Source organism: Rhinolophus sinicus, chromosome 1, assembly GCF_057876585.1.
Source record: "Rhinolophus sinicus isolate RSI-liver-muscle chromosome 1, RSI-T2T, whole genome shotgun sequence".
NCBI classification, from domain to species: domain Eukaryota; kingdom Metazoa; phylum Chordata; class Mammalia; order Chiroptera; family Rhinolophidae; genus Rhinolophus; species Rhinolophus sinicus.
This window is the reverse complement of record NC_142501.1, coordinates 9,290,334-9,304,021: the sequence shown is the minus strand read 5'-3', so window position 1 is coordinate 9,304,021 and position 13,688 is coordinate 9,290,334. Positions and strand designations below refer to the sequence as shown.

At 43.9% G+C, this 13,688-nt stretch overlaps 1 protein-coding gene across 11 annotated transcripts in view; it reads left to right on the top strand.

Annotated features, from left to right (window-relative positions):
• The window catches only part of TNRC6B (trinucleotide repeat containing adaptor 6B), a 218,339-nt gene that overhangs the window by 105,451 nt on the left and 99,200 nt on the right, over window positions 1-13,688 (top strand). For 2 of the 11 annotated variants that reach the window (XM_074326437.2, XM_074326431.2), the window contains exon 2: window positions 4,574-4,684. The exons of the other annotated variants lie outside the window; for them this stretch is intronic. In XM_074326437.2, coding sequence (XP_074182538.2) covers window positions 4,574-4,684 — 111 coding nt within the window. The remainder of the gene's footprint in view (window positions 1-4,573; window positions 4,685-13,688) is intronic. 11 annotated transcript variants of the gene reach the window in all.

Here is a 13,688-nt window from a genome sequence, read left to right as displayed (position 1 = left end):
CTGCTTCTTGTGATAACGACTGGTGGTGGAAGTGGGGTAGCGTGCGTTGAAGCCACTTGGCCTGAGATGGGATTGAACTCATGACAGTGACATTTTAACACGTCTCCTTTCTTCCTTCCTTCCGTCATCTGTTCATTCAGAAATCATTTATCGTGCCCTGGTGTGTGTCAGGTGCTGTTGTAGGTGTTGGGGGATCCAAGAATTAATTTGGTTGGCCCCTCGCCCTAAACAGCCATTGGGTGCATATGGGGAGATACTTGCCGTCAGTTTTGGATTATGGCTAGGATGATGTGATAGTTCATTTCACTTGATGGTCACTTACTAATAATCAGGGAATTGAATGGTAATATTTGCTTCTAGTAGTTCTAGAGGCTTCCATTTAATGTTTGTTAAGATAATCACTGTCCGTTTTCTTTAGCCCTACAAATGTTCCTCTTCAAAATTATCTTTTAAATTATCTCTGAGAACCTCCCAACCTCAGTTGCCTCCCTAGTTGCTCTCTCACATCCCTCAGTCTTACTTTTTAATACCCCTTACTTGTATCACCATCTGAAATTACGTTATTTGTGTGTAATAGTCACCGCTAAACCATAAGCTTTCATGAGATCAGACTTTGTTTTTCTCATTGCTCAACCCCTAGCATGTGGAACAGGCCTTAGCAGGAGCAAGTGCTCAGTAAAAACGTATTTGTGTTAGAGCTGAGTTACAAAGTCACCAGGACCAGCTACGTGACCGTCAGCCCCTGTTTCCTCATCAGTAAAATGGGCAGAATACATTGTTTGTGAAGCAGAAAGGAAATGCTGTGAGGAAGCGCCAGCACCTAGTCTTGTTGCTCATAAGTGTTTCCTTCCCCTTTGCTCTGTCTCCCTTAGTGGAATAAACCAGAAAGGCTTCGATGGCCCCACAGACACCCCATTCTTTCTCCTGGCTCCCAGGATCATGAAGTGTGTACACTGACTTCCCTGAGCTGCATTCAGTCTGAGCGAGGACAGGAGCAGGGCTGAGCCTTTTCTTCTCATTTCCGTCCCTCCATTCCTAGGGTCTGATGTTGTCTCTTCATGCTCGCCAGTTTGCTCCAGGCTCTGCCTCTGTGGTGTATCCATCCACATTTGCGTGGCTGCTTTTCATACATTCTGTGTTTTGCATCAAAAGGTTCTCAGCAGTTTCACATGAATTGGTCTTAGAGTTTACAAGGCAAAGAACATAAAATATAGTGTTTTTTCCTTCATTTCGATTATTCTGAGCCTACACATGTAAATTCTGTTTTTGTAACCAAATTATTAATAGGTTTCACTCAGAAGACAGGTAAAATGAAAATTTAGGTCAATTGCCCACTTTATACAATGTTGTTAAATTAGAGATGATATAGAAATGGCTTTCGTTCATTGACCTTGGAATTAAGAAAAAATTATGTGTTTACTCATTCATTCAACAAATAATTATTGAGTACCTAGTCCATGCCAGACATCGTGGTAAGTGCTAGCATAGACGCAGCATGAAGCTTTTCTCCAGGCACCATCACTGAAGTTGGAATATGAATGCAAGTGCTCAGGGTGATTATAAAGAAGGGACACCCAACGTAAATAGAGGGACCAGCTTGTGCAAGGGTCCTGAGGCAAGAGAGGACATTGGAATACTTGGAGAACTGCATGTTGAATGCTGGAACGTGGTTAGAGTGTGACGTGGTCTGTAAGGGAAGACAGGATCTGGGAAATACGTGAAGCTGAAAAGGTAAACACGGGCCAGATGCAGAGGAATCGATAAGCCATGTTTGGAAGTCTTTATTTTGAAAACAATTGAAGAGTTTGCAGCAAGAATTTCACCTGTTAAGATGGATTTTTAAAAGATGACTCTAGTTGCACTATGGGAAATGGCTGGAGAGTGGAGTATAAGACCAGATAGTATTGTAATAATCCCAAGTAATGGTGGCCTGGACTGACAGCAAAGTTGGGAAGAAGTGAATAAATCCAGAGACATTGATGTAGAAGATTTCACAGGATCTGGTCATTGAGTGTGAGAGGTGAGGGTTGGGGAAATTGAAGATGGCACCTCTCTCTCTGGCCGGGGCTCGTGAGTGGATGGTGGTGCCATTCACTGAGTTAGGGTTCATTTAGACAAGAGGTAGATGGGATTGAGATAATGAGCTCAATTTTGGAGTTACTGAATTTGGGGACATCTAAATGAAGGTCTGGAATAATTAGACCTTGCTGGAGATAAAGATTTGAGAATCATCAGTAGTGCCAAGTTTATCAAGAGTTTCCTTTTTAGGTTGATTTGTTTGGTAAATTGTCCAAAGATGGCAGTGTACACTTCAAGGTCCTATCGGATACTGTTAAGGGGACACCATTTTATAAGGAAGATAAGGCCACATACTCCCATTATCACAGTGGTTGCCATGAGAGATACCAAAGGAGTTGGAGGGAGGAGAAAGACTAATGTTGGCTGGGTTGATCAGGGAAGGCTTTGTGAGGCCCTTGTATTTGAGCTGAGCCGTAAAGGTGGGGCAGAATTGTGAAGAGTAGACCTAGAGGGCCGAACATTCTGGCTGGAGGATTAGTTGTGTTCAGGGAGGACCGATGGGAGGTTGGATGTGTCCGAGAGAGCTGGGGTACCTGCCGAGTAGTTTGGATAGTCATGGGAGATAGTGGGGACCTGTTACAAGGCTGACAGCAACGTGATCCAAGTGGTGTTTTGAGAATATTGTCATAATGTGGCAGTGGGCAACAGGAGGGGGAGACTGCGGCAAGAATTTAGAGGCAGGCCGGCCAGTTAGGAGACTGGCAGAAAGACTACTATGAAAGGGCCTGGGTTAAGACTACGGCAGTGGGCTAGAAAAGGGACCAGGCACTCGAGGTTTTTAAGATGAAGGATGGGAAACTTCAACAGAAGTGAAGATGATGAATTCCAGGTCAGATGTACTGAGTTTAAGTTGGTGGGACTTCTAGATGGAATTGTTTAGTAAGCAGCTGGCACTGTGGAGCGAAAGCTTGAGAAAGAGGTCAGAAGGGGAGATAAAGAATTGGAAGGCATCCACATAGAAGTGATAGCTGAAGCCGAGAGAGTGGATGAGGCCATCATAGAAGTGTAGAGAATGAAAGAGAGAACTGAGAACGGGGCCTTCGGGACAGGAAGAGAAAGAGGACCTTGGAAAGGATGAAAAGAAAGGTGGTTGGGTAGGACAGTCAGAGATGGTTACTGAAGATGAGGGAAGGACTTCTCAGTCTCAGGTGTGGTCAGCAGGTTTGCTGCTGCACAGGAAGAGCAGTATTTGGTTCTGGAAAACGTCCCCAAACCTGCTATTGGGAGGTGTTCCTGTAGGAGAGGTTTGGGAATCATTAGGTTACGCCACACGTAAGCATGGGAGCCACACGTTTACCAGGAGTCACATTAAAAAGGTAAAGAAACAGGTGAATTTAATTTTAATAACATATTTTATTGTCAATTCAACATGCGATCAATTTGAAAATATTAATGAGCTGTTTGATTTTTTTTTCATTAAGTCTTTGAAATCTGGTATTATATTTTATATGTAACGTTTCAGTTTGAACATGAAATTTTCATTGGAAATGCTCAATCTGTATTTAGAGCTCATAAAATTTACAGTTGAAAAAGTACATTCACCTATCAAAGTTTTTCCAAACATAAAAAGTTTTCCAGTAATGGAAATAAGTATCAATTTAAAATTTTGCATTAATTAAACTGAAATAGAACTGAAAATTAAGTTTCTCAGTCACACTAGTCTCCTTACAAGTGCACATTCGCCACGTGTATGGCTACCATATTGGATAGCACAGGATTACGTAAGTACAATGGGTTACCTTACATCCAGAGTGCACCTTGAAAATAGCCAAAGCATTTCAAAGCTTTTCACAGGATTGGTATTTCTTACAATTCCTGTTGGCTTAGGGCTAATGGTATTTTTAGAATTGGAAGGGTTAAATCCTAATTTTGCATAGGAGGACACGAACTTTTTATGAAAGTGTGCAGATTCCAAAATTTAAAACAGGAGTTAAGTGTTTTTTTTTGTCTGAGGTCAGCAGGGTGGTTCCTTGGTAGAAGTTGTGAAAACATACCGGTTTGTATCATAGTTCAGAAAAGTTAGGTGCACTTAACTTTAGATTAAAAATAGATTCGGTTGGAGGGGCGAGAGCACTTCTGGACCCATTTTGACCTTTTTGAACTTGTGGAGTCAGAGTTAGAGCTTCAGATGGGGAGATATGAAATTAGGGTTCAAACATTCTTGGAAGCTTCCATTCGGAGGTGCCCCCGGCCTTCAATCTCATACACCTTCACCCACGCTACTGAGCCAGAGGACTAGATTTTGAGCTTGTATCTCACTTCTTTTTTCTGAAATGCAGGCTGCTTGGCCTTAGGCTATTAAACCCATTTTGTATTTCTTGCCATCCTGGGCCAGTATAACAATTACTAAATATGGGAGGTTTATTAAAAGTAGGTTCACAATTTTATTTAATCATTTCATTGGTTTAGACTGCTTTGTCAAGTTACTCATTAGATCTTCCAAGTATACAGGCATACCTCCTTTTATTGTGCTTAACTTCATTGTGCTTCACAGATGTTGCGTTTTTATGCAAATTGAAGGCAAGACCCTCCACCAGCAAAAAGATTATGACTGGCTTTATGGCGAGACTCACTGGTCTGGAAAGAAACCCGTAGTATCTCCGAGGTATGCCTGTAATAACCAGTAAAACTAGAAATGATCTTGAATTGTGCTTGGAACCAAACCTTGTTTACCCTAGAGAGTAAGTGTTGGTTTTTGGTTGCACAATTTCATTTTAGCTGATAGAGGGGAGCTGATTTTTCTATGAAGTGTCCTGTAAGAGTTTGGGGTGTCAGCTGTTCTGTGAAGTCCTGGGGTTTTGTTTATTTGTTTTGCTTTATTTTAATCAATATAGAAATGCTTTACATTTTTGTTTTCCTTCAGAGGTACAATTTGGTGACCCGTTTTGGTGACTTTGTAAAAACCAGACTGTATAGTGGTGGGCTTACTTAATGCCCTTTAAAGCCTTAATAAAGCAGAAGATTCCTCGCCCCTGTTCCAGGAGCCCAGAGCAGTGAGTCTCGGATTTGCCGTTGTTTCTACCCCTTTCCTTACAGAAAATAATTGCCATTCTTTTTATGCGAAGAAGTTCCTCTTTATAAGTTAAAGTTAGACAATTGGGTTAAAACAGTGGCTTTCAAAGTTTTTGATTGGTTCTATAATACCAAATGAAATTTACATTGAGACCCTGTACATATATGAATGTATACACTGAAGCAAAAGTATTTACTTTCTAATACTATGTGTAATATATTCTGATATATTCAATTAAAGTCCATTTTATAAAACAAACAAAGCAAAAAACAAAGGCTGAGTATCCCAACCCATTAAATTTAGGTAAGGATCCACTAAGCGCTGTCTCGCTGAGGGTTGAAAGAAGTTTGGGGAACCCTGTTCCAGGCTATTATTCCCAGTTTTCCGGTCTTCAAAATCAGATTTGTCAGTCTACTCAGTTATCACACCAACCAAATTTATAAGCAATTTTAATGTACATTAATTTGTTACTTCAACATGTGGGAGATATTTTGGTGACAGAATGTTGTCCTGCCTGTTTAGGGCCTCCTGTCCATACTGAAGGATGGACGTGTTTGTCCTCCATATTTTAGAAAAACTTAAGTAGAAAACACCCTTTTACCAGATTATGTTCTTTCTCAGAAAAGCGCAACAGAAAATACTGCCATCCTGTCTTTTGTGGAGGGGTGGGGCGCTTCCCCACCTCTTTGCAGGTTTCATGAAGGTGCGTCTCCACTATTAACACATTCTATTTTCAGACAAATGTCAATACATTTGCTTAGTTCCCCATTTCTTGCTGTTTGGCGGGGTACTAATAGGTTTGCCTGCAAAAAAAAAAAAAAAAAACAGGAAGGGGGGTTCTTTTCCTGATTAAGCTGAATTAAACTGGCCTTTGCTTTATAGAACTTAAAGTTTTTAAGATGCTAATGTGCATTGGAAATCTTAAGTGATGTGTGTATATAAAATCTTAATGAATGTACCAGGTTTTTGTTTTTTAGGCACAATTTGGCGAAATGCATGGTTAGCTTGCCATCTCAATTATTCCTTTCTTAAACTACGTCCTAGTCAAGCAAGCTGGATTTGGCTGTTTCCCAAGCCTCTTCAGACCCTTTTTTTTTTTTTTAAGACTTTTTTATTGGGGAAGGGGAACAGGACTTTATTGGGGAACAGTGTGTACTTCCAGGCCTTTTTTCCAAGTCAAGTTGTTGTCCTTTCAGTCTTAGTTGTGGAGGGTGCCATTCAACTTCAAGTTGTTGTCCCCACAGTCTTAGTTGTGGAGGGCGCAGCTCAGCTCCAGGTCCAGTTGCTGTTTCTAGTTGCAGGGGACACAGCCCACCATCCCTTGCGGGAATTGAACCGGCAACCTTGTGGTTGAGAGGATGCGCTCCAACCAACTGAGCCATCCGGGAGGCAGCTCACCTCAAGGTGCGGTGTTCAATCTTAGTTGCAGGGAGCGGAGCCCACCATCCCTTGGACTCGAGGAATTGAACTGGCAACCTTGTGGTTGAGAGCCCGCGCTCCAACCAACTGAGCCATCTGGGAGGCAGCTCAGCTCAAGGTGCTGTGTTCAATCTTAGTTGCAGGGGGCACAGCCCACCATCCCTTGCGGGACTCGAGGAGTTGAACTGGCAACCCTGTGGTTGAGAGCCCACTGGCCCATGTGGGAATCGAACCGGCAGCCTTCAGAGTTAGGAGCACGGAGCTCTAACCGCCTGAGCCACCAGGCCAGCCCCTTCAGATCCTTTTAACATGGTGTTTCCCAGACTTAGGTTTCAGGGAACCGTAAGATTGAAAAAGCAACATTGGGATCCAACATGAGTTACCAGTTTTAAATTTGCCAAGTAAATGCATTTAAACCCCTCCACCACCACCATTTATTACAGTCACTTCAAAGAAAAAAATTTTCACACGTAAAAATAGAATGGACAGTCTCAGGATAAGAGGCATCTCATTAAATTGCATGTAGCTTTATGGAAACCATTTCATAGCGAGTATAGATCAGCCAGGTACTACAGTTGAGCATTTGGGAAGCACGTCCTAATTACAGGCCATCTCTTAGCATGTATTACAATTAACTATGTGCTGACCGGTTTTTATTAGTCTCACTCATAAGAATACACCTGACTTCAAGTTCTGAAAGTACCTTCATTCTTATTTACTGACTGCAGTGCTGATGGCTTCAATGACTCACATTTAAAAAAAATCACTTCGTTCCCTCTGAATCTACTGTAAACAGATAACCACTCTAATGTAAGAAAAAAGAAAAATGAGCCCACTCCGCTATGTGCTAAGCAGTTGTACAGTCTCGCAAAGTTGATCGATTTAATGAGGTATATAGTCATGGTGATTATGTAAAAGTGGCAAGTAGGTCACTGAACTAAATCATACGGTTTATGTTTTTGCCAGCCTGTTGGCTCTCTGTGAACTATGAATAATCGCCATGGCTGATGTTTTGTCGTATTACGTACATTATTTTTATGTAAAGTTTTTAAATCTGGCACCCCCACATCAAATGTTCCCTTTGTCTGTCTTCGTGGAGAGAAAGTGCTTCTTAGATGCATTTTAATCGGGGGAGCGTGGCCAGCAGCTCCCTGGCCTGCCCGCTGAGATAGTGCTATCAGCTGCTAGTGGGAGAGGCCGGCCCGCGGGCTTTGCTTCTGCTCCTGAGAGGATGGCCGCGGTGGGAGTTAGTCGTGTGGGGTGTTTGGAAGCAGTAATGCGCTGGGTAGACTTGAGTTTGAGCAGGATATACTCTAGGGCCTGTGGACTTGGAAGAGTTTGTTTAGTACATAAGGATTCATGTATCAGGCACTGTATGGTGCTGGGAATACGAATATAAAAGAGACCTGACTTTTGTCTTTGGAACTCACTGAGTAATGTAAATGGTCAGTGAGGTTGCCTGTAAGAAAAAGACGTGTGACGCCAAGGGATCCTAGAGGATGGAGAGAGGCTTAGGGGTCTAGGGAAGGCATTTGAGCCGGGTCTTGGCCGGAATTAGGAGTTGCTTGGTGAAGGGGGTGGTGAGTAAGTTGGGGCGGGGTGGGGGGGGGTCTAATGATTAAGAACCAAGGTTCTGAAGTCAAGACTGCTGTGTCAGGCTAGTAATATCTGTGTCTCGGCTTTCTCACTGGTAAAATGGGGAATAACACTGACCTCAAAGAACACTTATGAGGATTAAGTGAGAATTTGTTTAAAGTGTGTAACATATTGTTGGGAGTCCTGTAAGCTGCTGTTTTCATTAGTTTTATTTTAGCATTTCAGGCAGAGGAAATCATATAAGCAAAGCAAGGGGTTAAGGAGTAGGAGAGGATGGGAAATGGTGGGATGTTAGCGGGCGCGATGGAGGCGGAAGAGAGTGGGTGGGTGGGTGGGTTTTGGATTCTAAGAAATTTGGATATTGTCTTGTGGAAAGCAGTTTGAAAAAATCAACTTCAGTTGATCTCCATGTTGAGGGTCTGAGGGAGAGGGAGAGATCGAGGGCAGACAGTCAAAGCAAGAGGAGTGATTGGAGAACGCGCGTTAAGTCAGTGACAGTAACAATGGAGAAACCAGAGTTTAGAGACCTCTGCAGTGAAATCCATTGGATAGGATGAGAAAGAGGGAGGCGTAGATAAAGCCCTGGCTGGGTGAATGGGTGATGCTGCTAGTTGGGTTGGGATGGCCATTTGGTAGGTAGAGCAGGGGTTTTGAATGTGTGATAGGGTGAGGATGGGGCTGAGAGGCTGTGGTTTTACGTTAGGTACTGTTTAGATGTTTGCTGGACGTTTAATGAACCTGACAGGTGGAAGGGAGGAAGGGTCTGGAGCTGAGGAGATTGATTTACATATAGAGATGGTCATCTGCACCAGGGGAGTGACAGTGCATCCTCAGAAGAGTGGGATGAAACCAGACTCTCGTGGAGAAGAAGGAGTTTAGGGGAGTGTGAAGCATAGTCATCAGGGCCTGTGCCCAGGGGTCAGCTGAGAAAAGCCCTGAATGTGGGCAGTTAGAGTTGGCCCTGAGCAGCCCCAGCGCCTTGTTCATCCTGTGTGTTGCTGTCTGTCACACTGGGAAGTCTCCCAGTGGGTTTTTGGGTCTTTGTCACCACAGTGAGTAGTTCTAGGCCAGGAACTAGCTGCTCGCCTCTGTAACTTCAGCACCTGACATACACACAGTGAGGACTCAGCATTTGTTGAATGAATAAATGAATCAAGGATGATTTGAATTAATTAACTCAACAAAAAATTTTGAGTACCTTATGTGTTCCAGGAGCTGTGCTATTGGGTTGGTGCAAAAGTAATTGTGGTTCAATTATTTTTAACCTTTTAAACTGCAGTTACTTATGCACCTACCTAATAGTGTCTAGGGATAAAGCAGTGAGCAAAATAGAAAAAATCCCTCCCCTGGTGGGGCTTACATTCTAAAGCATGAATCAGAGGGCAAAGGGCAAAGAGCAGGGAGAGAGGAACCACTGAAAGTACAGGATAAGCTCTATGTCCATGGACTGAGCCGGGCACCCAGTAGGCATTTGATAGTTGACTGGAGCATGGGAGACAGGATCTGAGAAGAGAACTGAGGTGGGACAAGACTTGCTGGGTAAACCACAGGTTAGCCTTGGAGAGAGAAGCATAAAGTTGGAAACGGAGAGAAGAATATTTGAAGAAGTCCCCTCTGGGAGACATTCACCTCTGAATGGAAGGCATCACTCCTCTCTGTAAAATAGGAGATGAAGTCTGAGGAGAAAAGAAAGAGAAAACATTTAGAACAGCCCTCCCCCTCCCCTACGCTCAAAGGAAAAAAACAACAACACAAAAAAAGTACAAAAAGAACCATCTTCCAGTTCTAAGGGCTTAGCTGAGAGAGGAGATCCCTTAGTTTTAATTGCAGTCATTGTGGCTGTGCAGCTTTTTCCCAGCAAATCAAAGTGGAGAATGCAGTTAGTTGGGGTTCATCTGAGGCTGAGTGAGGATTGGCCTAGATAGGTCGTGTGGAATAATCGGGGTGAAGTCTTTGGGGAATGCTGGTGAATATTCGAGAAAGCCCAGGCTGGGTTGGGAATGAGAAAACCAGGGTCAGGCAAATGACCTGAAAGACTAGGGAAGGAAGTCCGGGTTGGAGGAGGTGAGAACTTGATTAGAAGGAAAGGGTGATACTAGTTCCTGTAATGAATGCTGGGCAGACTGTTCTTTGAGCAGGTGAGCTCACTTAGTCTTCATAATAAAGACTGAGCTAACTGCAGAGAGTTAAGTATCTTGCCCCACGTTACACAGGTAGGAAATGACCGGCAGCCGAGGCTGCTGAGTGTGTGTGCTTGAGCGCCATCCTCCACTGCCTCAGGAAGAAACCCGACACGAAAGCTTCCCCAGGCCAACTCGGTTTGCAGCAGCTTCCGGCAGTTGCTGGGCCTCCGCTCCTTCTAGAAATATTTGGGTGACATGGAAGGGAGCGGTGGACTCCCCCCACTTTTAAAATAAGTATATTTTAAGCAACAGTGTGCTTTGTAGGACTCTGTTTTTCCCACATCCCTCGCTCTGTTTTTCCCACATCCCTTGCTTGTACCTGAATGTCCTTTAATTGGAAACAAAGAATATTTCACAATTAGAGAAGACTTTAAACGCAAATCAGTCTGAAATCTCTGAGCTGTGGCACCTTCTCTTATCACCTATCCTCCTTTCCTCATCAAACAGAAGAGCCAGAGTGGCTGGCCCTCAAACTGAGGGATGGAGAGACTGAAGGAAAGCATGGCTGATGTATGCTACCTAAAAGGGGGGAATCTGTCTGCTTTACTCGCTGCAGAAATACTGGTAGTGTCTGCGGGGGCTGGGGATGGGATGTGGTGGTTACAGTTCCTAGTTTGACAAACAGGAATGTGTTCTCTTCCTGGGGAGCGTCCCCTTGTGTCTCAGGTTACATAGGATCTTCTGGGTAACTAGTTGGACTTCTGTTGGGTGAGGAATTTCGTCTCTGGCTCCGTGCCCTCCACCTGTGTGTGAGGCTTCTGACATATCACTCAGGGGCTAGCCCTTTGCACACCAGGGGAGACACTCTGACCTTTGCTTGGAGGCCATTTGGAAACACGGAGGTTTTGCAAATGAAATAGGCAGGCAACTCGATCCTTCTTTAGAAAGAATTATTTGCAGAGACAACAGTGTATCTGCATGGTACCTCAGCCTTTTGTTCTGTTCTTTTTATTTGGCTTTGCTCTTGAGGCAGTTTGTAAGGAATGCCACTGCATCTCCCATCTCTTTGATGTAAACAAATTTTCATGATTTTAAAAGAAACAGTATACCCCAAACACATAATTTTACATGCCAAAAAAGCGTAGATATTTTAGATCTCGAAAATACTGAGCAAATAGATCACCTGGCATTATCGGCTGGCAGTGTTTAGATTGACTGCTGACCCCAGTGTTTTCTGGTGAGGCCATGTGTTTGCGATGTCTTACCTGCTGGACCCTCTGCAGTCGTGCTCGGCTCACTATTAGGGACCAGCAGCTTTGTCTTTGTCTTTTTCTTTTTTTTTCTTTTAAAACACTGCTAGGATGGCCCACAGTGTATCACATTATTAGCACCTTTGGTTTTAAAATTGCTTAACCCCTAATGGATTTTTAATAACATGATCTTTTGTCAGATACTAAATGCTAATATTTAATCACTGGTACTCGACAGCTGGTTAGTAACAAAGCAGATAACCCTTCACCGAGACAGTTCCTTCAGTAACCCCAGTGCATGCAGGCCAGGATGAATTGGGGTCTTTAGGACTAGTTGGCACCTTTATTGGGGAGTCAGCTTACAGAATAGAGCCTGTTTATTCCTCATTCCCCCATTCTCCCAGAGAGCAGGTACGTTGGTGGCTCATTTTTAGGTCATGGAACTCTTGCTGGTGTCTTTTCCGGTTCCCCTTGTTTTAATCGGAGGCAGGGGTAGGGCAGATACAGTGTCAAGCTGGCATGTTCTCCTGTGGGGTCCCTCCGAGGTTCTGTATGGCCACATTTTAAAACACTGCTCTGAATCTCACTGAGTTTTTCTGTGAAGATTGGGGGCTGGGGGGAAGGGGGTAGACTCGTATTCATTAAGTGCCTTTTCTATAGCAGTTACTTTCCACTACTTCACTTAGTCCTGACACAACCTGACGTGAAGCATGGTTTGATCTTCGAGAAAGGTGGAGTTTCCAAAGCCGAGTAACTGATCTGAGGCCACACCAACAAGGAAGTGGAGGAACAGGCGCTGTAACTTGAGGACGCCTTCTCTTCCCAAGCCGGCCTGCTCGCTGCAGTGCAGACCGACCTGGTGAGGGATTGGGCGAATCCCTGCTTTGTCAAGTGGGCTGTCGTAAATAAAATATGGACTCCAGTGACGGGAGTGGATGGCTTTATGGGGCTCCCCGCACTGCGTGCCTGATAAATAACGGAGGCCAGTGAGGCCGGTAGTGTGACGAGCGGAGCAGGAGGTCTCGGGGGCGCCTGGGAGGCCACTGGGAGCCGTCTGTCTCTGAGCAGCAAGATAGATGAACTATAAAAAAGAGAAATCACTGAATGATTAAAACTTTATTTCAGATGATTAATTGAAAAGCCAGACTGATCAATAAAGAGACATTTTTAAAAGGATCTTAACTATATCGAGTTAAGTAGTAATTCCTCAACAGTGTAATCAAATAAAGGGTTATCAAAGCTATAATGAGGAAAATAGAAATCATTTGTAATTAGGCAATAATTAAAGGCAAGGACATGCCCAGTGATTTTAAAGTGCTTGAAAACAATTAGTTTTCTTAAGTAGGTTAAACATCTGGGTTACAAGCTTGTTTATACTATTAATTTCCCGAGCAAACCAGTTCTTCATAGATGATGCAGAAGTGAGCTGGGCTGAGTTATCACCGGTTCTAATTTAAAAAAATAAATTTTTACATCTAATTTTAAAAAGTATTCTGCTTGCAAGGGATGGTGGGCTCTGCCCCCTGCAACTAAGATTGAACACGGCACCTTGAGCTGAGCTGCCACTGAGCTCCTGGATGGCTCAGTTGGTTGGAGCGCGTCCTCTCAACCACAAGGTTGCCGGTTCGACTCCCGCAAGGGATGGTGGGCTGCGCCCCCTGCAACTAGCAACAGAGACTGGATCTGGAGCTGAGCTGCGCCCTCCACAACTAAGATTGAAAGGACAACAACTTGACTTGGAGAAAAGTCCTGGAAGTACACACTGTTCCCCAGTAAAGTTCTGTACCCTTTCCCCAGTTAAAAAAAAAACAAAACAAAAAAAACTCCTTCCTGAACAATTGTGTCCTAAAGGCTGTTAGGTAGACAGAGAACATAGGAGGTGGCCTGGCCAGAGGTGTCAGAGCCCAGGGAGGCTGAGGCGCCCTTCACGCAGGGTAGAACTGGTGTGTGGTTTATCAGAGGCGAAGAGAGGAGACAAGGGCACCCCCAAAGGATTGATCACACGAGTATGGGAAGGAGAATGGGAACCAGAAGCTCTCACTGTTGGAGAAGGGAGTTACCGATACTGAAAGGGAGCAAACTAGAGTGAATCCTGTGATGGTAGATTGGAATCAGAAGTATTGGTGTGAGCTCATGGATTTTAAGAAGTATTGCCCAATACAGAAATGATATAGAGGCAAAGTGCATGCACATGCGTGTGTGTTTATG